At 40.6% G+C, this 25,850-nt stretch overlaps 1 protein-coding gene and 1 long non-coding RNA gene across 11 annotated transcripts in view; one reads left to right on the top strand and one right to left on the bottom strand.

Annotated features, from left to right (window-relative positions):
* Window positions 1-25,850, top strand: part of LOC306802648 — an 81,934-nt gene that overhangs the window by 14,773 nt on the left and 41,311 nt on the right. For both annotated transcript variants that reach the window (XR_013774421.1, XR_013774422.1), the window contains one exon: window positions 22,803-22,932. This is a non-coding gene — a long non-coding RNA (uncharacterized lncRNA). The remainder of the gene's footprint in view (window positions 1-22,802; window positions 22,933-25,850) is intronic.
* Window positions 1-25,850, bottom strand: part of PDE5A (phosphodiesterase 5A) — a 101,962-nt gene that overhangs the window by 42,349 nt on the left and 33,763 nt on the right. For 4 of the 9 annotated variants that reach the window (XM_079307133.1, XM_079307134.1, XM_079307131.1 and 1 more), the window contains one exon: window positions 11,864-11,966. In XM_079307133.1, the coding sequence (XP_079163259.1) occupies window positions 11,864-11,946 (83 nt within the window). In that variant the 5' untranslated portion in view covers window positions 11,947-11,966. Of the gene's footprint in view, window positions 1-3,891; window positions 4,206-4,248; window positions 4,435-4,879; window positions 5,096-5,210; window positions 5,596-11,863; window positions 11,967-25,850 lie in introns of those variants that run through there. The other 5 variants (XM_079307128.1, XM_079307130.1, XM_079307137.1 and 2 more) reach the window with 4 other exon arrangements.

Below are 25,850 nucleotides of genomic sequence, written 5' to 3'. Positions count from 1 at the left end.
GGGATAACTATGAACATCATTATACCAATAAGAAAATTTTCCAAGATTTTACAGAAATTGATTTTTTCCCCTGTACTTAGTTCTCAGAAAAGCTCAGTAAACATCCAATAAATCCAAATAAGTGGGAGAAAAGATTCTGTTGCTCTGCATTAACACCACTGCTTCCTGTGTCTTTCAAGCCATAGTCCCAAGAATCAGTGGGTATGCAGCCCTGTTGTAAATGCTTTACATTGGGAATTTAGAAAAGCCAGTCTCCTTTTAGCATATCCCAACTATCTGCACAGAATTCTGTGCCTCCACTGGAAAGCTACTGAGATCCTTCAGAAGTTCAAAACTCACTGTCTGCTTACCAAGTTCTCATTAGGAGTGCATACGGTTCATATCCTGTGCATTTTTATATTATTACTTTTTTTCTGTATGCAACACCTTTTTCAGAAAAACACAGGCCACAGAATATTTCAGTGCAGAAAACTTCCAATAGCTTTGAAAATCAGAATTTTCATTCAATTACAAAAAATTAAGCACACACGCATTAGCAATGCACAGAATGCATATGACACATGATATTGAGGAGATTGAACTTCAGATAGCTGGCTCAAACTGAAAGACATTTTTAAAAGCCCTCTAGACTGAAGCTAAAGGCAAATGTCCTGACTAATGTAGTACCGCAGGCAGCACATGACAAATTGATTGTCCACCAGCCATCAAGAAGGAAAAAAAAAAAAAAACCCAAACAACTGTGCTTGAGTTTTCTCAAAGTAATAAATGTAATTGATATATTCAAGTAATGCAATATCTGAGGTTTTGCACAGTTTCCTAGTAAACAGCAGTTCTGGAATCCTCAGTGAAGCACTGTGAAGTACCATACTGTTAAGAACATTTATTTTTCCAAATACAACCCCACCTTAATTAATTTGTAAATATTTCTCCAACCTGCTAATAATCCAAGATTAACAAAATATAACAAAATAATCTTATTTCACCTGAAAGGCATATAAGATTTGGGTAATTGTCTCCATCACACCATACATTTAGGAAACCAGATAGAAGCTGCCTGTAACAATAGAGTTACCTCTAATTGAGAGGAGAAATTTTAGTTTGGCTGTTTTGGCAGGCTGCTGCTTCTGAGTGCAAAGAGCACTAAGAGGGAATCACTCCCATAATTTTAAAACAGGGACAAACAGGAAGTCAGAAGTACAGAAATATTCTATTGTGGGTTGAAATAAGTGTAATGTTTGAGCATGGCAATGCATGTTTTTTTTTTTTTTTTTTTTTTTTTTAAGGAATGTAAAAAGATAAAACTTCAGTGAAACAAAAAGGGTAATGAATTTAGCAATAAATGTGACCAACCACCCCCCACTACAGATTATGCCTTTATAGCATCTAGTTAGAACAACCATAATTGTAGCAACAAAGCAGAATCATCTTACTTAAAAATCTTTCTGCTTCTGGGAAGCCAGAATATGATATGCAGTTCTAAAACTTTGGGAAGATAAAAATAAGAAGAGGAGCTGAGAATAAAAAAACCACCCAAACTTAAACTTCATAGGAGCGAGGCATTTAGGAACTCTTGACCCTTAGGTGTGCAGTACCAAACTCTCCAGGCAGAAGTTTTGCCGGTTAGCACAGGCTCACTGAATGAACCGAATTCATCTCGTCCCTGAGTGTGCTGGTGACACACTTCCCCTCTGTTGTGCTGCACTTTGATCATCCTAGAGCAGCACCTCAAGGATAACAGCTATTTATATTGCCTCCACATGCCACTCACCTTCCTGTGAAATAAAGCAATAAACAACTGATTCCATACCTTCCTACTCACGAGATCCCAGTTTATTCACCTGCTCAAAGGAGGGAGGACTCAAAGCCATCCACCTGGATTACACACCTGTAGGACTGTAGCCTCGCACTGCTCACTGGAATTCAATCAATGCAGTTTTATCAGAGAATATCCATAAAGCCAGCCCAGCCTGGAAGGAGGCTGGATGCCAACAGAGGGCACTGCCAGCCTCGAGGCATTGCAGATCACAACACAAGGTGTAAGCCCTTGGAATGTGCTCATCTTCTGCAACACATCGGAGCGGAGAGAGGAGCACAGGCGCACACTTGCTGAGCTGAAACCTGCAGCCCTTCCCTCCAAGGATCCAGAGCATGGGCTGGGGAGCACAGCAACTCCAACAGTTGTCACTTTATGAACGAATTGTGAATAGAAAGAAACCTCTTTTGAAGCATCACCTTGCCAGAAAATACAACTTTTATTTCAAACCACAACAACAGATACTAAAACCAAACTGCCCTATGCAAACTGCATCGGTAGGCAACTATTCAATTATAGGAGATAACCCTAACCCCAAACTTGAAAATAAAATCACAAAGCTTACATCTTCTAAGTATTATTTAGACACCTAATTAAAACTTCTTTGTGTCTGGAAATTACCAACAGAACTGCTGTATAAAATACTGTGGGAATTAATTAATTACAGAAAAATATATTAACTATTCAACACTCATTATAAAACTGCTAAATTAGGTTCTAATTCAAAGCTCATTAGAAGGAATGGAAATTGTTTGTATTATGTGGTCATAAGTGATGGAGCTGGTGATTTTTTCCTATTCCTATGTAGAAATATTTGAGAAGCAGATACAGAAACTATCCATTCACAATTGTGCCTCACAACTGGCAGCTGAATGTCCCTCCATGCTCCACAAGATCCCACATAAACTAACTTCTTGGTCTATTGCTTTCAGGACCTGTGAGAACTTGGCATATTATGAAACAAAACAAAACACACAAAAAAAAAAAAAAAAAAAAAAAAAGAGAGAGAAGCAGTAAATAATGATTAGAATAGAGTTGAAAGTAGCTGACAGAACACTGCTGTACTTGAGAGAGTAAATATAATGCTAAGTAGCAAAACATTAACAGCATAGTCTTTGTTCAATGTTTTCTGCTCTGCAAAGATTCAGCTAAAACAAAGCATGGTATTAGAAGCTAGGATTTTCTTTTTTCAAGCCCTAAATAACACTACCAAGTGAAACACTAAACCTCTTTACAAAGTGCAGCTGGTCTTTCAAATCACTCAGCTCTACATGTTATCATCTTTGAACCAACATACAAAGTAATTTGTCATTTGTCTTTTCAAATACAAACTTAATATAACAGAGGTATTCCTTATTATATATAGTTTTCTATTTATACAATAAGGACAAAAAAACCATTCCAAACAAGACATCAAAGAGTTTTGCGGCAATTGCAGTGTTTCCATCATTGCAAAAACATCATAGAATTGTTGCCAAGCGAGGACTCAAAAGTCCACAGTCCTTCTGCAAACCCCTCTCTATCTGCAGAGGTATTGCCATCACAGAGATTCGACTGAATTGTATTTTCTGAAGTACTGCCTCTTTCAGAACGGCACAAATGCTAAACTGTGTCTCAGAGTGGGGGAAAAAAAAAAAAAGAGACTAACCAAATCTGCCCATGGGGAAACCAAATCTGACACAGCAGTTACTATTAATTAGCATTCCTACTTCTTCAATACTACATCCAGTTTTCAAAGGAAGTGTGACAGGCTGAACTAGGAAAATGCTACTTCTCAAAGCACCCTGTTTCCTGGGCAAACAAGCTGCCCTTCAGTGCCACACCATGTTCTGGAGAGCATCAAGGTTAACGACTTCCATCTATGCATCCTGCACCTATGTACAGCCTTAAAAAATATAAAGTCAACATTTAAAAGCCATTTTAAAGGCTTTTTTTTTTTTTTTTTTTTTTTGTTAAATTAACCTCAGCAGCAGCAGAAGAAAGGGGACTGTCTGACAGATGGTCACAAGCAAGCAGGTGACCCCTGAAGCTTTCTAGCTCTGTGCGAGTCAATTATTAATGGGGATGTCTCTTCTTACCGCCCCATCCCATGCAGAGAGGAGCAGCAGCAGCAAAACCTCATTCAGAATGCATCCATCCCCGCCGAGTGACTCGGGGAAGAAGCAAACCGGCAGCGGTGAGCAGATGGTGCGAGCGGGAGCGCAGCCGAGAGGAGACGGCGAGTCCGAGGAGCCGACCGCAGGACTTACTGACCCGAGCTCCCGCTAAGATATACCGTGGGAGCAGCAGATCGCCCGGGCTCTGCATCCCCACGGCTTTGTTTATCGGAAAATATTCAAAATGGAAACCTGACTCCACTTCTAAAAATAGCCGAATTTACTCCAATTCAACTTGAAGTCCCGCTGTTGAAGTGTGTGACAACAGTGAGCAAATACCTCGTCTTATCTCCAAAAGGCAGCATGTCAAGCCAAGTGGGGGAAATGCCCAGGCGAGCTCTTCAGGTTCTCAATATTGGGTTCTCCGCAAGAACCGGCACCGAGAAGGGGCGAGCGCGGAGCGGCCGCCCCCGAGCCCGCCGGCCCCGCGCCGCCCCCTGCCGGCAGCGCGCCCGCTCCCCGCTCCCGCAGAGCGATCCCGGGCTGCTCCCCGCTCCTCTAGCAGCGATCCCTGCCTGCCCGGCTGCTCCCCGCTCCCCTAACAGCGAGCCCTCCCTGCCCAGGCTGCACCCGCGCCTCCCTCCTCGGGGAAGGCGCAGCGTCCCAGAGGCGCTCTCCCCACTGGACGGGCTCCCGAGCCCCCCTCGTCGGGCGGAGCTCCGGTCTCGAATACACCGCGCACAGCTCATCAGCTCCCTCGGCGCTTAACCCGTGGCCCTCGCCGCTCGGGGGCCACCCTCGTGTCAAAAAAAGGTGACGAACCCACACGGTGACGGAGCTCTTGAAGAGCTGCGCTTTGTTTTGAGATGACTAAGTGCTGATATAGCCCGCCCTCCCAGGACATCAGATGCTCTTTGAGGCTTCTACTTAGTTCGCAGGGCGGGGAAATACATAGTAGCTCGCTACTCACGAGAAGTTGACCAGATCCGTTTTGAACCGAGGAGAACACAAAACAAATAACTAAAAGCCCAGGGCGGGGAGCTGCGGGGCTGGGTCAGCTTCCCTGGGCGCCGGGGGCAGAAGGCGAGAGCCCGCGGGGAAGAGCCGCATGTGCCCTTCGGTGGCAGCCGGACGGAGCTGCTGCGTGGTGGTTCTTGCTCTTTCGAAAGTGGGGCCGGCGGGGGTGGGGTGGGAGTAGCTTCTTTTTATTTTCTTTGGAGGCAGCGAAGTGAAATTGAAAAGAACGAGGGCTTTCCTGTAAAGAAAGGAACTGCCTCTATCCGCCGCCGCTCCGGTCTTACCTCGTAGCTTTCCTAACAAAGTAAGAGCGGGTGAAGTCGCCGTGATCGTCCAGCCACGCTTCCACCGCTTCCTGCTCCGGCGGGGGGGGAGAGCAGCGCTCCATGCTCCCGCCGCCGCTCCGCCGCCTCCTGCTGCGGCTGCCGGCGCTGCCTCCGCCCGGCTCGGCTCGGCCCGGCCCGGCCCGCTTTGCAGCGGCGGGGCCCCGAGCTCCCGGCCCTGCCTACGCCCCGCTCCCAGGTGTGCGGGCAGCAGGAAGCCCGGCCCGCGGCACCTCCGCACATCTCCGGCCCGGCCGCCGGTCCCGCAGCGGGCACAGCCGGCTCCACCTCCACCGCGGCCCCGCCTGCTTCGAAAAAGTGGTAAAATCGAGTGTCACTTTGGAGGGCTCCGCTGTCGGGTGCCAATGTGCTCTGACAGACCTCAGCCTACATACGAGTACTAAACCCCTGGCTTTACAATCGTTCATGCTACAGTGCAGCTGTTAGATCCGTTTGAGACTGAATAAGCACAGCCTATCTCTAACGATGCTCAACACTACTTTCTCAAAATTAGACAGCTGGGACTGCAGTTTTGGTCAACACTGAGCACCCCTTTCATGTATTGTAGTTCCATTCTGTGATGTGCACATGCACACATTTATAGTAATTTATAGTCTGCATTCACAATACACCTTTCACAAAGTCTGATGCATATCCATGGCTTCCTGTGTTGCCGCACGTGCAGTGTCTTTGAAGGTAAGGTAACAAATAGCAGAATGTTTCAGAGGAAGGGAATATACAAAGTCTTGCAAATTAGTCTGCTGTGTAGTCAGTTGAGAGCTATTGCATGAAATGTTTTCTGCTGCTCTTAACCCCCTTTCAGGTGTATAGAGACTCCTGATACAGAGATATCTGTACCCTACGTACAGATGTATGTAGAGGGCTGGGGTTCTGCAGCTTGAGAAGGGGCTGCAGCAGGAACTTCACAGCAAAGGGATTCAGAGCCCGTCCATTAGCTCGAGGGGAAATTTCATCTTCTGTGTCTTTGTGTAACATCTGTGTGTAGCACTCACTTGGACATGTGTGTCTTTTGGCTGTGAGAGTTAGTGTGTAATATGAGGCACACAGGAAGGGAGGCTTTACATGAGCATTACTCTGTAGTAAAGGGAATCTCAGGGGGAATGTTGTGCCTGGTGACCAGGGAGCAAATGTGAAGATAAAGCATGAGCCAGCTACACACAGCACGAGTCAAGCTGCTGTTCAAGGCAAAGACAAATCTTTCAGCAGGGAAACACAGAATTACCAAGCAAACTGCATAAACAGACAACATGGCAATAAATGAAGCAGATGTTTAGTGCCAAAACCTGGAAAGAATGGTATGTTAGGGAAAAAAAAATAAAATAAACCCATTGATCAGATTTCTGCATTAATCATTTCATTTTCAGAAAGAGTTCTGAGGCTACAGTAGACATGGCAGTTAAAGCTCCTAAGCTAGGCAGAGATTTTGGAAAATGACACTTTGTTAATATGTTTAAGTATAATAGCAGTGTAAAACATACAATTATAGAGTACAGATTTTATAAGTAACTGAAATGCCATTCCCTGAATGGACTCATATGGAATATTGATCATGGTTCTGCTCATCCAGTCTCGAAAAGCAATTGCAGAATCATCAGAGGTGATCTAGACAGGAAAAACAAGAAGGACTAAACACATGGAAATATCTTTTTTATAAAGAGGCAGAAAGAGTTTGTTTACAAAAGGAGAAATAAAAATATATAATTTAATTACTGGTATTTAAAAAGTAAGTTAGTATTTTCTCTCTGTCTCATAGGAGAATAACAAGGTAATGGTCAATGCAATTATGTCAGCTGCAATAGATAGTGTCTCATTTCATGTAATTAGGAGTAGCACTAATAGAAATAAGCATTTATCCTGTGCTAACATCCAGTACACCCCAGTCCAGAACAGAGGTTGCACCAAGGAGCACTGTAAACATGTAACATTAAATACCAGGCCATCTGAGGTGCATCCAGCATCCCTGCACTCCATGTCACAAGGAACTGGGATCAGGGGCTGCAGCTGCTGCTGCTGGGGCCCTTATTTAGCCTGAAGATAAGAATCAGTGAAGCCAATGCAAATTATTATCTTCCTATGAATTCAGTAGCAAAGCAACAGTTCAAAGGATTGCTACCCAAGCAAAGAATAGCATAGTCTTTCCCAAAAGAAATAAAAATGAAACAGCTGGTGGGGTGGAAAGGGATGCCTTCTCTGTATGTGATGAATTTCCATGAATAATAATGAACATGTTGTTTTCGTTTTTAAGGTGACAGGAGGGGGTGAAGGCCAAGCATAACAAAGAATGAATGGTCAAAGTGGAAAAAGTCTTCCATAATTTTGGCTTCCAAAGTGCTTTGAAAAAGCTCCGTGTATCTTAGCTCTCACCCAGCTTTCCAGTTTGTTTCCAGAGCTCAGAGGACAGAATTGATGTGGAGTAACTCTAAACCTGAGAAGGGCTTGTAGAAATGACACACAAATAAAAAATGTCCAGTTCAAGTTTAGAAGCTTCTTGAGAGCTCAGTGTTGAAGCCAGGTAGCTTTTCCATCAGTAGGCCATACTAGTGGATGGAAAAATTATTTAGCTGAAGTCTTTCATCGGATGTTTTGCAAATATTGTCATGTCAGAAGATAAAAAAGTGGGGTTGTCTTCTCTTTGCTCAAGGCACATAAACTAGAAATTCTGCCAACTCAGGATAATTGGTAAGAATAAATAAGGAAGTATGTAACCAGAGGAAAAGTATTTATGTGATAATTTATGCTCAAAGAACTCAATGTTTATTTAAAGTTATTTGAAAGTAATATAATTCTATTTCATTTCCTTTTAAAAGAGAAAAAAAAATCAGATGTCAACATAGTTAACTTGTCTGACTTATTCATTAGATGAATTGGAGGAGTAGCATTTACCTTTGCTATGAAGTGGGAATTGGCTGTCTTTCTACCGTCTCTTAAATCTGGAAAACAGTTGGTCCATTTTGGCACCTAAATCTAGTTTAGGACTGTACTATATGGCCAGTGAGGCTAGAGTATGATAAGGCTCAGGAAACTATTCCACTTCTTTATTAGCCAGCAGTCACACTCATGCAGTGGAAGAATCATAACAGTAGTGAGGAAAGTTTCCATTTCCCTTCCATTCCATTGCATAAGGAAAGTGAAATAGTAACCAAAATCCAATTAATTTAAAATCTAATTGTTATTTAGTGATGAAAACACTAAATGATGAGAATGTCTTATAAGTTTATTCTCTCAGTCCTTTCCAAATAATTGCTGGAAATGTTTCCCCAGAGCTGCTCAGCAATTGCATAACCTGCCCTCTCCTCTGGGATAACAGTGCATATGTCCTACAGGAAGCCATGGAAAATAGTAGCTTCCTCCTATTTTGATTTAAATGTGACTGAGCACTTGCGTCAATCAAAGTACCAGGAGAAATTATTGTTCACGTCAGGAAAGCAGCAGCTTCTCAAAGCTGCTTGTAATTCATGGATATTTGTCTGGAAAACTGTCAAACTTTATCTCCTGAAAAATGTAAGTTAGGATTTGAGTTTAACATATTAGCATTTGATATGTAAATCTACCAGTATGCTCAAATTTTAACTTTTTCTGATTTCTATTGGAAATCTCAGGATAAATTGGAAAGCTGTTAGCATGTCTCTCTCTGTTTCTCAGCCTTCTCTCCTTCAAGCTAAGTAGTGCCACATCTTTCAGTTCTTCCTTGTACATCATATTTTCCAGCCCTCTGGTAATTCATTTTCACTTTGGGCATTCCCTAGATTGTCTCTCCCATTCCTGCAGTGTCTCACCAAGCTAGGATTAAGTAATCCATCTGAACAGAGATCAAAGCTCAATGAAGTGGAATGAATATTTTGGATTCCTTGCAAACTCTGTCCTGCTAGTACAGTCACCCTTGCTCATGCCTTCTTGGCAACAGCCTGATATTGTTGACTTCTGTACTCTCTGTTCCCTTTTTTTATACACTTGCCAGGTACTCAGGTGCTGCCTGTATATTTACCTCTGCCTAACTGCATTTTCTTGCTCTTGAACATTTTTAATTTCATCCTGTGCTTGCAATTGGTCTCCAATTTATCAGGCTGAGTTCTGTGCCTGTCCTGCACCGTGTACTTGGCCAAGCTTAGTGCAGGTTTGCTGAAGGGCACCAGTGTGGGCAGTGAAGGGGTTTGATTCAGGTAAGTGAAGCTGTAGGTGGATAATATATGCATGGGGTTTGGTGGATTTTGCTCAGGAGGGGGTGGGTAGGTAGGAAATCTGCAGGGCAGATTCATTCCAGGCCCTTGTCAATGGCATATCAAACCCTTTCTTCATTTATAATGATGCTAAGCTTATTTTTAAAGAGTTTCTTAGCAGTTACTTAGTAATTTTCATTAGCAGTTGCACTTACTAGTACTTTTACTAGAAACTGTGATTTTGAATTGAAGTATTTGGTTTACACCTGGTCTTAATAGTCTAATATTGAGTCAAATTATAAGGGGCTTGTTTTCCTAGTTGTGGTTGTTTGGAGATGGAGACTCAGGGGCAAATGACAAAAATGAAAAGTACATGCCACTGCAAATTGGGCATTTACTCTCCTGTTTCTGTACTCCTATACCACAATTCTCTGTTGAACTTCTCACACAATAACCTAACAACTGGAGTTTCTGAAGGCCTCCTATCATCACAAATCAGTATAATTTGTAAAAGCTTCAGTAAAAAAAAAAAAAACAAAAAAACCCAAAAAAAACCACCTCAGTAAAGCCCTTGGTTTTCTGCAGCTGTTTGTTCAGGACATTCTCCCAGTAATGATCTTTTTGAAACCACAGACAGGTGTAGTAGCACCAAATCCAGTGTCATGGTTTAACCCAGCTTGGGCAATAAGAATAATTTTACCTACACTCTGGGAATGTGTCTGCTTGGGCCTATTGTACTATTTCTTTCTTTTCACAGTAAGGCCTTTTCAAAAATCTTGTAAATTAGATTTTCTTTGTCCCTTTAATGAAAGAATAGACTTCCCTGTGTATATAGGCCAGACCTCACTAAATATTCTTAGTTGGTCTATATTAAGAGCTTGCCCTTCATGTAATTTATATCTCTGTAACTTTTTTGTGATTTGCAGCTTTTTCCATCAATAATTTTTCTTTTTTGTTCAGATTATTCAGTATGATTTGGGTCCATTTAGTATGGACCAGACTAATAGTATACATTGCTGGGGCTTTTATAAAAAACCCTGTAGACTTGTGAGCCAAAGCCCTAATGAAATCTCACAGGAGCTTATCAAACTAATTCATGGTCTCATGGGAAAATAGGAAGGTATTTTTATTCCTGACAAAACTAATTTTCTGTGTTGACTGGCGTTAATTGTACTATCATCCTTTCATTGTACACTGATTTCTTCCTGTACCAGCCTTTCCATCAGTTTCCTTGACGTTGATGTCAGGCAAAATGGTCTGCAATTTCCTTATTAAATAATGGAACAATGCTTGCTTCTTCTCTGTCTTGGGGATCTTAGGTGGAATTTCAAGACGTGCTTTGCTTAGTTTGGTTCTTTGAATTTTAGGGTTTAGGGTTCATACCTGTTAAACTGGTATTATTTTAGTTCTTGATGTTTTGGCATCTTAGTAGTGAACATATGAATTTTTTCTCAAATAGATCACATAAGGAATGTTTTAGTGGCACAGAGCTGGTGAAGTACTATGCAGTGGACATAAAAATTGTTTTCAGGGCATTTCAGGAATGCACAGACATATTCTGGCATTGAAGGAAAATGTTAATCTCTGTGAAAAAGCAACAAAAGTAGTAAATACAGTGAATAAAGAGATTATTTATGTATAACATTAACATTATAATCTGAAGGTATAACCACAAAATTTTCACTGTTCTGAACAATGTGAAAGGAAAATGTGTAAGAGATTAGTTTGTAACTAAGGCTCACTGCAGCACTGCTAGATGAATATAAAGGGTTTACATAGCATTTTAATTATGCTCGAGAAGAAAATGTATGAGAACAGGCAAGACTGAAAAGAGGTTGTTAAAAGGAGTGTGTCCATTTCTGACTATCCCATTTGATATCCCATTTGATTGTCTTTTTTTTTTTTTTTTTTTTTTTTTTTTTTGAGAAGTATGCTGTACTCAGGATCCTTCTATGTTCTCCTTCCCTTTTCATACCTATCCCTGAAGACATCTATGGTGTTGGTGTTTGTTTGGCCAAGGGAATCTGAATGAGATTATTCACAATGTACCATTGCTGATCCCAAATCATCAGCAGTCTCATGGAAAGATTTTCCCCACAGTGCCTATTCATTCCTTCTCATCTCTTTTTTTTTTTTAAAGCTTTGTGAGCTTTTGATTTAAGGCTGCTGTGAACATGTGGAGCTTTCAAAACCTTTTGATGCTTGGTAACTAGTTTCTCTCTGGAAAATAAAAGAAAACTATTAGAGCAAATCAGTGAAATAGATTTTTAGATTCTCCCATCAAATAGCTTGGGGTCAGCATCACCCTGCCTTCCTGAAAAAGTGAAGCTGTATTTCTCAGGAAATTAGTGAGCATTACAAGAGCTGTTGGGTCCAAATTGTGATGAGTACCTAGCTTTTCACATTTGGTACCACTATTCTGAAATTGCTACTTACATTTCATCACAGGCAGGTTGCACACCATTAGGTTTCTGAGGCAGGGGCTTTCCATGGCCATGTGTTTCTGCAGCCATTAGCATAGTTGGTACTTCATGTGCAGCTGGAAAACCAATGCAGGGGACAAATTAAATCCATTTTTGTTGAAATCCAAATGTCATTTGCATTGCTTATGGACAATGTGAGTATCTGAAAACAGCATGTACCTCACTGGTGGCTGCCTGATCTGCTGGTCTGAGCTCATGGTGAAGGAGAACCTCGGCCACTCAACCCCTGAGTCTAGCTGGCTCAGCCCTGCCTGTTCACCTCTGGTGCACTCCACTTTTGAGGCCTTCACTGTAAGTTTTAGAGCAGGGGAGAATCAGACTGTGTGACAAGAGAGCTGGCAGAAAGAGTGAGGAATGTGGGGACAGCAGGATGGAAATAAGCACATAATTTTTCAGAACTGCTCCTATATGGAACAATATTAGGGAGGCTCTTGATGAGCCTAAAACTCCTTCCGGCTGCTTGTGAGCTACTGGCTGTGCCTGATGTTCCTGATTTCTGGCTTCTAACTCAGGTCTCTTTTTAAAACCTTGAAAAAACCCGTTTTCATTTGAGCTTATTGAATTTTATTTAATTTTATTTATTTCCAGAGTAAAATGTTTATGTGGATACAAGTTTGTGTGGTGTTCTCATGGCTCAGAGAGTAATACGAGCACCCCTGAGGAAATGAAAAGTGGCGCAGCATGGGCCAGCCTGAGAGGACAGCTGAGTGCTTGCAGGCTGCAGCCTGGCTCCTCAGCTCTTCCTGCACTCAGCACATGCATATTCCCTGCTGTTTTTCTCCTTTCCATGTGAGACTGGGTGGCAGAGGTGCAAAATGGACTGAAAAGCAGGATTTTGTGTATGGGACATAGTATCTTTGCCATTTTGCTTTCCCTTGTTAGTGATGCAGAAGAATTCCTGTGTTTCATGAGAATTTTATGCTACCTACACACTGCCAGTATAGTGACATTACCAGGTAAAAGTGTGGACAGAAAAGTGTTGCAGTTCTGGACTTCAGTACATTTATAGAGACTTCAGATTCATTTATACTCTGTTATCTGAATTTGCAATGTGTGCCTTTTGATTAGAACTGCCAACATCTATTTTTTCTGTGACAGCTGAATTAAAGGTTTTGTGTGGAAAACCTCCCAGCTGATTAAATTTGTATTGACAGGATTGATTTCTGTATTAACTGGAAAATAGCTACTTCAGGCCCCCTAAATCACATCTTTTCTCCTGCTCTTACTTTAAGGGCCTGAAAACCCCAGGTAAATCAGGAAACATTTGCCAGCACAGATTCTTTCAGTGTAAAGAAAACCAAAAATGTCACTGTGAATTGGCCAGAGTAGCTCTTTTGATAAATTTATATCTTCTTTTAATCTGTTCTTTGTCTTTCAGATGTGGATTGATTTATCCTTCCAGCATTTCTGTCTTAGGCAAAATATTTTTGTTAGTTTATGGAGGTAAATCACAGCTCTTCCCTTTAAATACTTAGTGTCTGACTCTTAATTTCTTGATCTCTGTGTGTGAATAAAAGTCTGACCTTGTTTTGCTACTTAAAAGTACTCATGGGAGGTAAGAGAATAAAGAGTTGTACATAATGAAAACCATCAAAAGTAAAATAACAGTAGAAAACCAAATAAATCTTCTTGGTGGTTTTGAATTTAGTGAGGTTGAAAGATGTTGATTTTCTGTGGATTACTATTAATTTTAACTGATACATGGAGTTTAATATTACAACCAGGTAAAACAAATTTTGGCATTCCTGTAATGTTGCAATTCTATTGCCTGCTAGAGATTGAATTATTTAGAATGGAAAGTGTATAACAAAGAAAGGATATAAATATATCTATGGAAACAAAAGGAGCAGGAACTGGAATTCTATAATCTTTATAGTTGCTAATAAGGAAACAAAATAAATATAAGTTACTCTTAAACAAGGTGGTCAAATTGAAAGTGAATGCTGCAAGTTCTCCCAAGTGCTTTCCAGCCATAAAAACTTGCATAAAGTAGATTTTGCCACAGATACAGCCCAGCTGAGCATCAAACTGAAACATGCACACTGCTAACAGGCCTTACTTGCTTCAGGGGTCCCTGCATATTCTGGCTGTTTTTCATTCCAAGTGGTTGAAAGCTTTAGGACACTTTGGTCCTTTCACATCTCAGTAGGAAAGCTTTGGATTGAAACAGGCTCCATCGTTCAAAAACAGAGCTTCTTTCTTTGTTTTGTTTTGTTGGTTTTTTGTTGTTTTTTTTAAATTCCCCCAAGATTCTAATTCTTGCTGTTTCTGAAGAGTTATGCTCATGAATATTAGTATAAAATAATTTCTGAAGCTCTTACTACAAGGTCATTAAAAAAAAAAAAGGTGGTGAAATATCTGAAATATTTTTCTGTTTGTGTATTTATAAGTGTCTTTGAATTTCTATCAGTTCCTGTAACTCCTGGACCCTTCAAATTAACTAGCCAGCATCAAGAACATCAAGAGGAAAGATAAATATAACAAGATACTGTAAAAACCTAAAAAAAAATAAGTGTCCTGTTGGAAAGAGACACTGTTTTCATGGCTTCATCAAGGGTCAGGGTGGCAGTGACCATCTCAGGGGGAACAGCACCCAGGCAGCAGAGAACCAGCAGCCTGCTGGTGCTGGAGCTTCTGCTGGAGCTCTGCACAGTCCAAGGAAGGTGTTAATATGATGGCAGCCACAAAATACAGATAGAAAAAAATGCAGCTGGATTTATTCTGATGCTCCTTGAACAAACATCTCTCTTGCTTCAGGCTGGACTCTGCTCTCTTGCTCCTTTTCCTCTGCTCACATGGAGCTTGCACATCTTACCTGCTACTTGCAAGGAGTGTAGACAGCAAAACTTTCTTACCTTGCCTAACTTTGCCCTCCTAGTTTTAGTTTCTTTTGGAAAGAATTGGAGAAATGTCCCTCTACACATTGACCTTCCAGCTTCAAGCTCAAGAGTAAAGTTCTTTTCTGGTGTGTCTGGTGTTCTCATCACATTTCACCATATTCAGTTTTGTTCTTGCTCTTGTCATCACCAGTGCTAGAAAATACCTTACACTCGAGTGCAAGAGCAAAATACCCACTCTTCTTCACATCTCTCTCAGGAAACTCTTCTTTGGCAGTGCTCAGAGACACGAGTCAATAGCTGCAGAGAGCCATCATTATCTGACCATCTGCTGCTTCTGGTTTGTTACCCCCCTTTTGATCTCGCTGTGTCCTGCTCACCGACCTGTGCTGCTTAGCAAAGGTCCTTGGAACATAGACCAGGCCTTTGTGTTTCGTACAGAGTGTTTCTGTTCTCTGGCTGAATGTCTCGACCTTTAAAAGGCATCTCTAAGACTGTCAAAATGTGGTTTATTTAATCAAGAATCTAATTTGGAGATAGCAACTCTCTGTTACAGGCCCAAAATTCTCTCTGTGTACTGTTCATGCCAACACAGCTTTGCCCTCACAAATGTTCATGGAGCTCAAATAAAAAGAGCTGTAAATAGAGAAGAAAAGGCCTTCAAAATGATGAGGAATGCTTTCCTAATATTTATGTTCTTACTTGTTGGCAAAATGAGTAATTTGAATTCAACTTAATCTGTTTTTATTTCAAAAATGAGAAAAATACAACTGATATATCTTTCCTCAGCGGAGCAGATTAGTGACCTCCAGTGAGCTAAGCACAACACAATGAAATGAAGCAATTTAAAGAAAACCATTAAAGGTAAAAGCATTTCAGTAATCAACAACAATGTTCCCTTCAGAAAAGGGCATTACAACAAAGCTGGTTGTGCTGTCTGTCTTGTTGATTTTCACTGAATACAAAGCAGAATAGAAACTTTCTCCATAAATCCCTGGGTGCTAATGCAGGAAGGTGACTGTGTAATTTGAGCTGTCTGACCCTGGAAAAGGAGTAGACTGTAAGCTCACTGCCTAAAGAAATTATTTAAAAATTCAATGCTGGGAGGAGAACTTGCTGCTTTATTAATGTTTATTAGATTAAAGAAGTTAAATAACTGAAGCAATATGAGCAGTGCATGAAAGCAGGGGAGTGAAAGGTAAAAAAACCTGGTTTTGGAGTGTGCCATGGCCTCTGTCACAGAGCCTCTCATTGATCTGCCTTCCAATTCCTCCTGTCAAACAGCTGGCATGGCCTGGGGTCCACAGGCAGAGGGGCAGCACCATTCATACACCCTGCTATCCTGAGCACAGATGCTTTTCCCTGATGCTTGGTAGTTCCTAGCCAGCTTCCAGAGCTTTGGCAGAATCATTCACAGATGTCTGACAGAAATTCATAGAAAAGGGATATGAAGTTAATGCATAGTTAACACTGTTGTCTTCATCTCAGTCAAGTGTATATCTGTGAATCTGGTAGGAAATGATATGTGCACATTTCATTAAAATTTCTTCTTGGAAGGTATATATTCCAGAAGATAAGGTAAAAGGCTTTTTTATTTTTGAGAGTTTTAATGTGCTTTGAAAGGGGTTGATCTGTCAGTGCTAGGGCCAAGATTCTTATCCACAGAGCACAGTGATCCTCATCCCCAGAGCATAGTGCACAGCTTGCTCTTCCAAGAGCCTTTTAATGTGCCATTCCAGGCAGCTCTGCAGCCCAGCAGAAAGGGGATACTGGAATGGCATCCTCCTCTCAACACCACACTTTGGCTGTGGCTGACTAAACCAATAAAACCAATACAAGCTGTCACCCTCTGGCCAGTCCCACAGCACTGAACAATGCTGTTCCTCCTCAGCATTGCTGTCAGGGTGGTAGGAAAGCTTGGGATTAATGCCAGCTCATAAGAGCACAGAATTTAGACCAAAGATGTTGCTCAAAGCCTCTACAAGAGTCAGCAGAAACTGAAGTGGCCATAAGTATACATTTATGGGAAAAGTGAAAAGCAATGTAGTGACAGACAATGAGTATTTTAACATTAGAATCTAATTTTTCCCTTTTCACCACATGTTATGCAAAGGACGATGGTGAGTGCTGTGTTTGCTGTCAGTGGAGGGAGGTCTGGGGAATCTATTCATTTTCCTCCTCATTTAAACAAACACTCTCAGAGCCATGACCAAGAAAGGAAGCAAAAGTACTTAGCAAACTTCTATTAAGTGTTCTAACTCAATGTTTGTATTTGCTCCTGAAAAATATACTGACTGTATTGATAGCACAGTAGTGTCCAGCTCCTGCAATCTGATATGGGAGAGGGCTCAGGGAATACTTTTAACCTTGTATGGAAACCTAGTTTTATTTTCAAAATACCTGCAGCTCAGAACAGTCTGAGGTATTCTGAAGCAAAAATTGTGTCCTTCAAAGAAAGTTCATTCAAACTCCCACAGGGTAATCCTGCCTAGAAGAAAAAGCTACTGGTGCCCAGAGAGTTTAGGAATCCCTCCAAGGAAATCTGTGTCTTCCCTTATCTTTCTAGAGCTTTGGGAATGTGACTGTAAGACAGAGGTCTTATGAACACCAAGAATATTCCTGTAGAAAGGTGAATTTCTTTCCACCAGATAGTTGCCTCAGGTAATATTAACCTGCTACATAATGCCACCTCTAGCTAAGATATTATAGATCTTCATTTGATGGATAAACCTGTGACTTTGCTTACTAATCTAGAAGCTTTTGCAGATAAACAGCAATATTTATGAAATTATACTGGCTGTTGAGCCAGAAGTTCTCATTTGGGGAATGTAAAGCAGATTTTAAATGTGATTGAATGGATAATTTGGTTTTGAGAAGCCAAAATATTCAAATTTTGTTTACTTTTTATTCTCATCTCGTAATTTTGAATGTTTCATGCTACAATTCCCTTGTGTCTGTGTAAACTTTTATTAGTTAAGGATGAGCTGAAACTCACAAACACAATCTCCAAAGAAAAAGGAAAATCAATGAAGAACTGATGGGTTTTTTTTAAGGGTACATCTGAAAGGTTTGAATGAAAGATTTTAATTTCTTTCCATAATTTATCATCCCCATTATCAAAATAATGTCCCTCCTGCCACAGAAGGGATAAGTCAAAAACTGCATTGAATAGTAAGTGTTGTGTTTTTAATCAGTGTTGTCACTGCACGGCTTGGTTTTCCTCAGGAATATCCCATATCTTTTGCAGAGTTGAAACAAAATGCTTTGTTCTTCTTAGCTGCCTTGAAATAAATTGATCATAATGAGGAAAAAAAGTGGAATTGCAAAAGGCAAGTATTTTATGGCAAGGAGTGGCTCATTATTCCATCTTTCTGAGAAAAGGACAGGATATGATGCACAGATTCGTGCCTGTCAGTGACCTCACTCACTGCAGAATGTGGTAGAAATGTCACAGGCTCAGGAGCAGAAACGGATGCAGGGGTACCTGGACAAATCTTTGCTGTCCCTTTCACCATCATATTCTCTTCACAAGACTGCAAAAGTAATTCAATCTGAGAAGCAGATTTGTGGGTCTCTCCATCCTGTATTGTATGTTAAGAGTGACTTATTTCACCAGGATTTATCTGTATTTATGTAAATATAGTATAAAGGAGAAGCTTGTTGATGGTGACAATTTGCCCTCCTTGGGAGATTTGCACCTGAATTGGTATTTCTATCAAAACTATGAGAAAGCACCAAATCTGAATGATGCTAATGTGTTATTTCACTTTGGCAGCTTTAAAAGCTGTTACTGTTTTTCCTGAACCACCAGATTCAGCTTTTTCTAAAATAACATGTTTATTACTTCTGTCCCACAATAGTTTACAAAAATGGTCTTGTCTCTGTCTCCAGTCTTGGGAATGCCTAGAAGTGTCCATCAGTCTGAATGTCTCTGAGTGACTAATACAGTGTAGAGCCCAAAGAACAGCCCTGAGAACTTTGCTACCACACAGGAAGTACAGTGATGTCAGTGGGAGCTCAGTGTAGATACGGGTTATCTCTGTGATCTAATGAAGTAAATTAATACCCTCTGGAATCAAGAATATTTCTTCTGAAGCTTCAAGAACCTCACTGTCCATAACTCTGTGAGATTAAATCAGATTTGTGTTGGTGAGGTTGCTCAGAAATAATAGGTACAGAAAGGGAAAAACAACAAAGGGTCTTGACAATTATTTCTTGGCAATTCCCACTTCCCGTGAGAAGCAAACACACAAATGCTTTTTTCGAAGTGACGCAGATGTCGCCGCACGTCCATCGCTTGGGAAGGCGCAGATGGACTCGTGTTTGGAGAGAAAACAACAGGCAGGGAGCTTGGAGAGGAAAAACAGTCTTTGATATTTGGTGGCTGTCACCTTCTGATAGAGGCGTGCGCGGGCAGAGGGGCAGCAGGGCCGCCCCAAGGGAGCGCTTTTCCCTCTGTGCCCAGCTGCCAGAGCTGCTCACAGCCAGAGGGGGCTCTGCCAGGCACTTTGGGGAGCAGGGACAGTGCAAGGGGCATGGGCTGCTTGTGCTGGGACCTGGCCATCAGCTCTCTCCGGACACACTCGTGCTGCTGGAATAGCAGGAGGGATGCAGGGTGAGGGGCTGAGCGTGGGCCAGAACTCTGGTCTCACCCAGCCTGGTCTAGTTCAAAGACTTGCTCTTTGAGTTCGTTTTTTTGTGGGAAAGGACAGTTTCCATCTGACCTGTTAGTTAATACCACTGCAGTGCACAGAAATAAAGGAGCTGGAGAAAGATGTGGGAAAAGCTGGAGCTGTGAACCAGAGAGAGATGCTGAGTTCTACAGTGGCTCAAGCTCTCAGTTACATGAGCAGGCCTTCCCGCAGTGCAATTCCATCCTGGATACAAGTAAGGATTTAGTTCCTTCTGATTTCCTGCCATTTTTGTCTAATTGACTAATTTTACTGACTTGATAGACAAAGAGTCAGAATTCCTTACCTCTATTTCTACCCCTGTCACAAATTCGGAATTTTTTTTGTTATAACTGGTTATTTATTTATTTATTACTGATAAAGATATTAATAATAAATTCTCAGAATCCCATATGGATGAAGTAAATTAATCACACATGTACTGAACATGGATTTGAAACACCAGCCTGTCAGTGTCACCCAGTGGAATTTGGCCAGAAGTTGCACTATAAATATGGGGGATCTACTCTGTCATAGGTTATATTTTGGTTGCCTTCTGTGATAGAACATTGATCTCTGATTTTGAATCATTGTTTTTCCATGTATTCTCATTTGATATATGCAAATACGTCAGTGACTAGATGTGGAGAAAGCTGTCAATTTATCTTTTCTAAGAGATCATCTAGGAATCAGCAAACTATCAAGCAATGGTTTATTGCTATTGCTAAAGTAAGAAGGATTGCACTGCCTGTTTTGACATTCCCTGCAAGGACAGTTAAAAGTGTTTCATCCACCTATGGCTTGTACTGGAAAGAATGTTGTTTCCTTTTGTAATTTAGGTGTAAAAGGATATCCTAACCCCCAACACCATCCAAGACAGAGAGAAAGGGGTTTAATCTGTATCAGTTGGAAACAGCAGGAGAAAAGAGGCTGTTAGTTCATCACCAGAGAGTAGAATTTTACTGCATGTGATCCCTGAAAGACTCCTTAAGTCTTTTGAAAAGTTTGGAAAAGCTCATATCTATATCATCAGTGTCTATATCTGTATCTCAAAAGTTTTTGTACACTGCCCTAAAGTACTCAGTTGTAGGGCAGGTACAAATTCCTTTTACTAACTGCAAGAATGAAAGTGTCATTTTGGAACTTGTCTCCTATGAAAAGGAAAAGAAAAATTCCTTATAATTCTTACCAGAACTTAACCAAAACAAATTTTCAGAGAAAATTTTCTATTTAGGGGAAAACACTGAAAAGCCCCACGAGGCACAGTCTCAGCACACATTACATATAGAGGATATGTGCTCATGGGCACTCACAGGCTATGAAGGGTTCATACTAATGAAATGGTAAATGATGGGAAATGATCCAAGGAAATAGCCTGTGTTCCATGCAGCCTCGTAAAGGATGTATTCCTGACTTATTTCACATCCCATATGCAGAACTTGTTTTTGGCAGCCAGTCCTTAGTGAGGCTGCTGGGCTGGGCCCTGCTCAGGCTCCAGCAAACCACAGCAATGAGGTTAATGCCCCCCAGTGCAGATTCATTAAAGTTTCTCATCAAGACTTGCTTTTTCTTCAGTAGAGGTTACTGATCCCTATAATTTGATGACAAAGGTATTCATGAAACTTGTGCTGAAGACCATTCATTTAGAGAAAAAAACCCCAAAAACAACAAATCAAAATGCTTTTAGTAATATTTAAAGTAACCTGGATTATTTTGAAGTACCTGTTCTGAGGCTTTAACAACCTCTGATTTATGTAAAAAGATACTAGGAGATGGCAATCTAGAAGTGTGATCATGACAGAAACCTTTCATCCAGTTGATTTTCAGTCAAAAGAAGACCAGTGGCTTCTCCCCATGTCTTTTTTTCCAAGGCCTTATGGTACTGTTTGTTTGGGAACTTCTTGAAACCAAAGATAGCCAGGAAAAAAGAACAATTTAATTAACATTATAATTTGCAATTTAATTTGAGGCTGAGAAGACATTCTGAGAAGCATGGTAGTAAACCAGCAGAGGGAGAGTGAGATAAATAAGCTTGCACTAATGTCAGCACTAATAAGGATCCTGTTTTCAGCAGCCAAGGCAGAGTGGTCAGGAACAGCTCAATTATGTCTGTGCTGTACCACAGCTTGTGGTGCAGATAAAACCAGAGAAACCTCACAGTGTCTGGCTCTGAAAGTTGGCTGCAAAGTACTGGAGGCTATTCCAGATGTGTTCATTGGGAATTTGAACAAATTCTTATTTTCTTTCAACTTTCAAGGAAATGCAAAGCTTTCTTTCAGGCTTCAGACTTAGAAGATAGCTTTAAACAATGGCACACAAGTGTGTGAGTCTCACTTCAGAGGCTGCTCTAGTTTCCATGATAATTTAGGAATTAACTTGTTCTATTGTGCCATTTGCTGGATTGGAATTCAATAGAGCTGTAACATTTCATCTCTCAGACCTTATTTATCTTCCTACCCCCAGTCTTTTAGGATCTAATAACCTAAACCTATAAGATAGCCTTGTATTACAGGTATTCCTAAATACAGTGGGAACAGATTTTCAGGTTTTTTGTATGGATGTCACTGATCAAATATGTGCAAAATCTGTCTAAAGGCCTTGCTTCTAGACATATTTAGGGAAACAGAGAGACTGTGTCTATAAATTATAACAAAATGTACAAATTGTATAGCAAATGACAAACATTGTAAAATGTTGTCTGAAAAGTTCAGCCAAACACTAAATACAAATTGAATTTGAATTCCAAGATTCCAGATACACATATTTTTGTCTCTCTAGATTTATGAGCCATTCTAGTTCTTCACTAATTTCCTCTTAGTTCTTGGAGCTGTGTTTATATTTTGTTCATTTAGCCTACTCGAGGATCCTTTTCTACCTCAGTCCCTAAGTTTGATTTTCCAGTCAAGTACTCTTCTGGGGACACTCAGCACATCAATCCCTCAAGGGCTAAATTTGTAAAGCACAGCATCAATTGTTATCATTAACTGCCTTTAGAGTTACATTGGAGTAGTGAGAGAAGTGATAGATTTCCCAAAGCTTCCTAAAGAACCATTTCCTACTTCAGACCAGGACACATACTCTGCTATCTGTTTAATCAAGTAACAGAAGGAACAGTCATAGTCAAAAACCAGAAGAGGAACAATTATCTAGTCCTATAATTTGAACATATTTAAAATTTGACTCCACAATGCAGTAGAGTATAATTTCATTTTCTTCCAGACATTAAAATTATTAATAAGAAGTCACTATAAATTATGAACAGTACAAAGTGTTCAAACCAACTCAGCTGTAAATTTCTTTTGGCAGAATTCCAGAGGTTTAATTTAGTCTCCCAGAGAAGATTTTTTTTCCTGATACCATGCCCTTCACATTTCTTTTCTTTTAGTACCAGCAAAGAGAAGCAGAAGGCTGGACCAGCCATTCTTCTGGGCAGGAGCTGAAAACATCAAGAAAGACTCCTGATATTATCTTGAAAGAGGATGTAGGCTACTGGCTAAGGTCGGGAGTAATGGGAGGTGAGTTATTTCATAACTACTTTGGATAGTTTCCACAAGCTGGTTAGAGAAAAATGATATAATTCTGAAACTATAGCAGAGAGAGCACAAATAGCAAATTACTCTAATGAAAGATTTTGTGGGCAAAGCCTTTCATTACAGATATTCCAAATGTGCAAAAGGGCAAAGTAACAAGTCTAAATACATTTTGGTTTTTCTTAAGCAGTGCCCAGTGTCCCTTGAGCTCCATTTGTTCAAGTAGGTAGGAATATGGTGATACAAAAGCAGATGGTGTTTGCTGCTATTGGATGACAGATGTTCCCTTATCCCTGAGATTATGCATTTAAGTGTAATGCATTTATAGCTGGGTTATGCAAAATACTGAGCACCCTCAGCTCGCATTAATGGCTGGGGCAGCTGGAGGGGGCTGGTGCCTCCCAGGAGGTGCACAGGGACCTTCTTAGCTGAACACTTCAGCTCTTGGTTTGGAGATGTCTTGATCATCAGTGTTCAGCTCCTTTAGGATCAGCCTCGTTAGGCCTGAAGTCAAAGACCTTCCCTCTTTGCAGGAAATGGATCAAATGCTGAGGAGCTCGGTTGATGCAATTGTGTGAATGTAGCAATCCCACAACAATAACGTATTGAAACACACGTCTCTATGCTGCACTGAGGTAGAAAGGAGATAAGATAATCTCAGTGCTCAGTAGAAAATGCTCACTAAAAGCTAAACAGTTCCAGATGCTGGGCAGCCTCCCCTTTAACTTCACACTGCTGCAGTGTAGCAGCACTGGGCGAGCCCTGCAGCCAGCCCTGTTCCTCACTGGCCCTTGAACATGGCACTCCCAGGATTACCAAACAGGGCTCCTTCTCCTTCCAGTGAGGTTTCTTTTGAAATGGCAAGAAGCATTTCTAAATTTATCCACATGGACCTTGAGATGAGGCTGCAAATGTATGAAAGTCAGTCACATTTAAAGAGCCACCAGAGGAGTACAAAAAGGGATATCCCACTGTTGCTAAAATTAATTTGGAGGAATTTCTCCACAGTCATTATTTATCAGTTTAAAGTCAGTGAGAAACCAAGCTCTTTCTTATTTCGGGGCTGATTGTGTAGTGAAAAGTACAGTCACCTATTCTTAACTTCTGGATGTTACTGCATACTCTAGATGGATATAGTTACAAAGCAATAATTTAGGACAACATGCCACACGAGTTAATTCATCTTTGCCTTAAAAGTTCGTGGATTCCTGCTGGACCTTAGCTTTGACCTTCTCTGAATAGAAACAGGAGATAGTGACTTCAAAGCTGACACATCTCCTGGGTAACAGAGTGTAGGATCAAGTTTCTGTTAGCACGTATAAAAATTAATTTTCAGCAGTTAATTCCAATAGTATTTCATTTTATATTTTAGTGCTACAAAAGGCAGGGTTCATTTGTATAAAATTGTAACTTTGATTTCACTTGATGGTTTTCTGTGTTTTGAACAGCAGATATTTTCTTTTTAGCCTGTGAAATACTGTAATTGGAAAAAAAATCTCCAAGGAATTTCTGCTTTAAAAAAAAATGGATATCTTATACCAGCTCCCTTTAAATTCTTCTATTTCTTAAACAATGCTGTCTTTTTAAGTAAGCAATACACACGCCACACACTTACATGAAAAATATGATGTGTATAGAGCATTTCATTTATTTCTTGACATAACAACATAAGTTGAAAAAACACAGCAGTTTGTAGGAATTAAGTTAGGACATAAAACAGACTATTTATGTCAAGAGAAGGAGACAATTTGCATTAAAAACAGGGAGACAACGACTCAGTGCATAGTTCATGCAAATCTTATGTGAACTTTGTAAAAACATGAGAGAGACTCACTGCAGCCACGTGACAAAGCACAGAGCATTGTCACCCCAGGACAGTCACAGAAACAGTACAGAATTTCACTGTGGAGAAACCCAAATTCTGAATCTGAATCTAATAAGTGCACAAACACCATTGCTTATGGAAACTCTGGATGTGAAAGTGCCTACCCACCTCCTGTAACCCAGGAAGGGTCTAGGGCTGCCCTCCCTGGCAGCACAAATTCTTTCCCACTTTCTGCAAAGGGAGGAATTCAGTTACTGCAGGACTTCAGCAGGCTCTGGTAGGAGTTATAGCACTGAACTGAACAAAACATATTGTCTGCCTGAAATCACAACAGAATTTCAGGACGAGCAGGCTGGCATGAGATAAATATTTGAGGTTCAGTCCACTTCAGGCGATTTGCCCAAAATAATAGATGATGGTTAAAAATGATATTTGGTTTCCAAATACCCATCCAAATGCATTTTACTTGGCAGCTTGACAGAATAGTCATTTTTAGAATTTTATGCCATTAAAATCAGAGGTCAGATAAAGTGTAACTATCCAAACATCAGACTAATTATTCCTACCCAGTGTCTGTCAAGGGCTTTGTTCCTTGTCAAGATGCCTGCACACTTTAGCATAAATACTCTAACTCTCCTTCCCTAGCATCCCTCTTTTCCTTCACCCCAACCCACACACAGAGTGGCATTTAAATAAGATTCTTCACACTGTGTCATAAATATTAATGACATGAAACTCAGAGCTTGGCATTTTTCACTAATGGTCCTCTTCATCACAGTTTCACCCCTGGACTGCAGCCAGCCCCTGTGTAACTGGTTGACTTTTTTTTAAAACATATTATTATCAAAGTGAAGCAAAATACTGAGACAATTTCTCACAAATTAAAATTGTTGGAAGATCCTTTCTTCACATTGTGTGCTTGGGATGTCATTTGGCATGACTTCCTGAACAATGCCCATGTTGGCTTGGCATGGTTTGTCTTGTAATTACAGCTTATGTCTTTCATCTTATCCCTATAATAGCTCCAAATGAGCTGTGGATGGACATTTGATATAAAACTCAGCCTGGTGTAAAAAAC

Source organism: Erithacus rubecula (genome assembly GCF_903797595.1).
Source record: "Erithacus rubecula genome assembly, chromosome: 5".
NCBI classification, from domain to species: Eukaryota; Metazoa; Chordata; class Aves; order Passeriformes; family Muscicapidae; genus Erithacus; species Erithacus rubecula.
The sequence above is the reverse complement of the archived record's forward strand: the minus strand, read 5'-3'. Positions and strand labels throughout refer to the sequence as shown.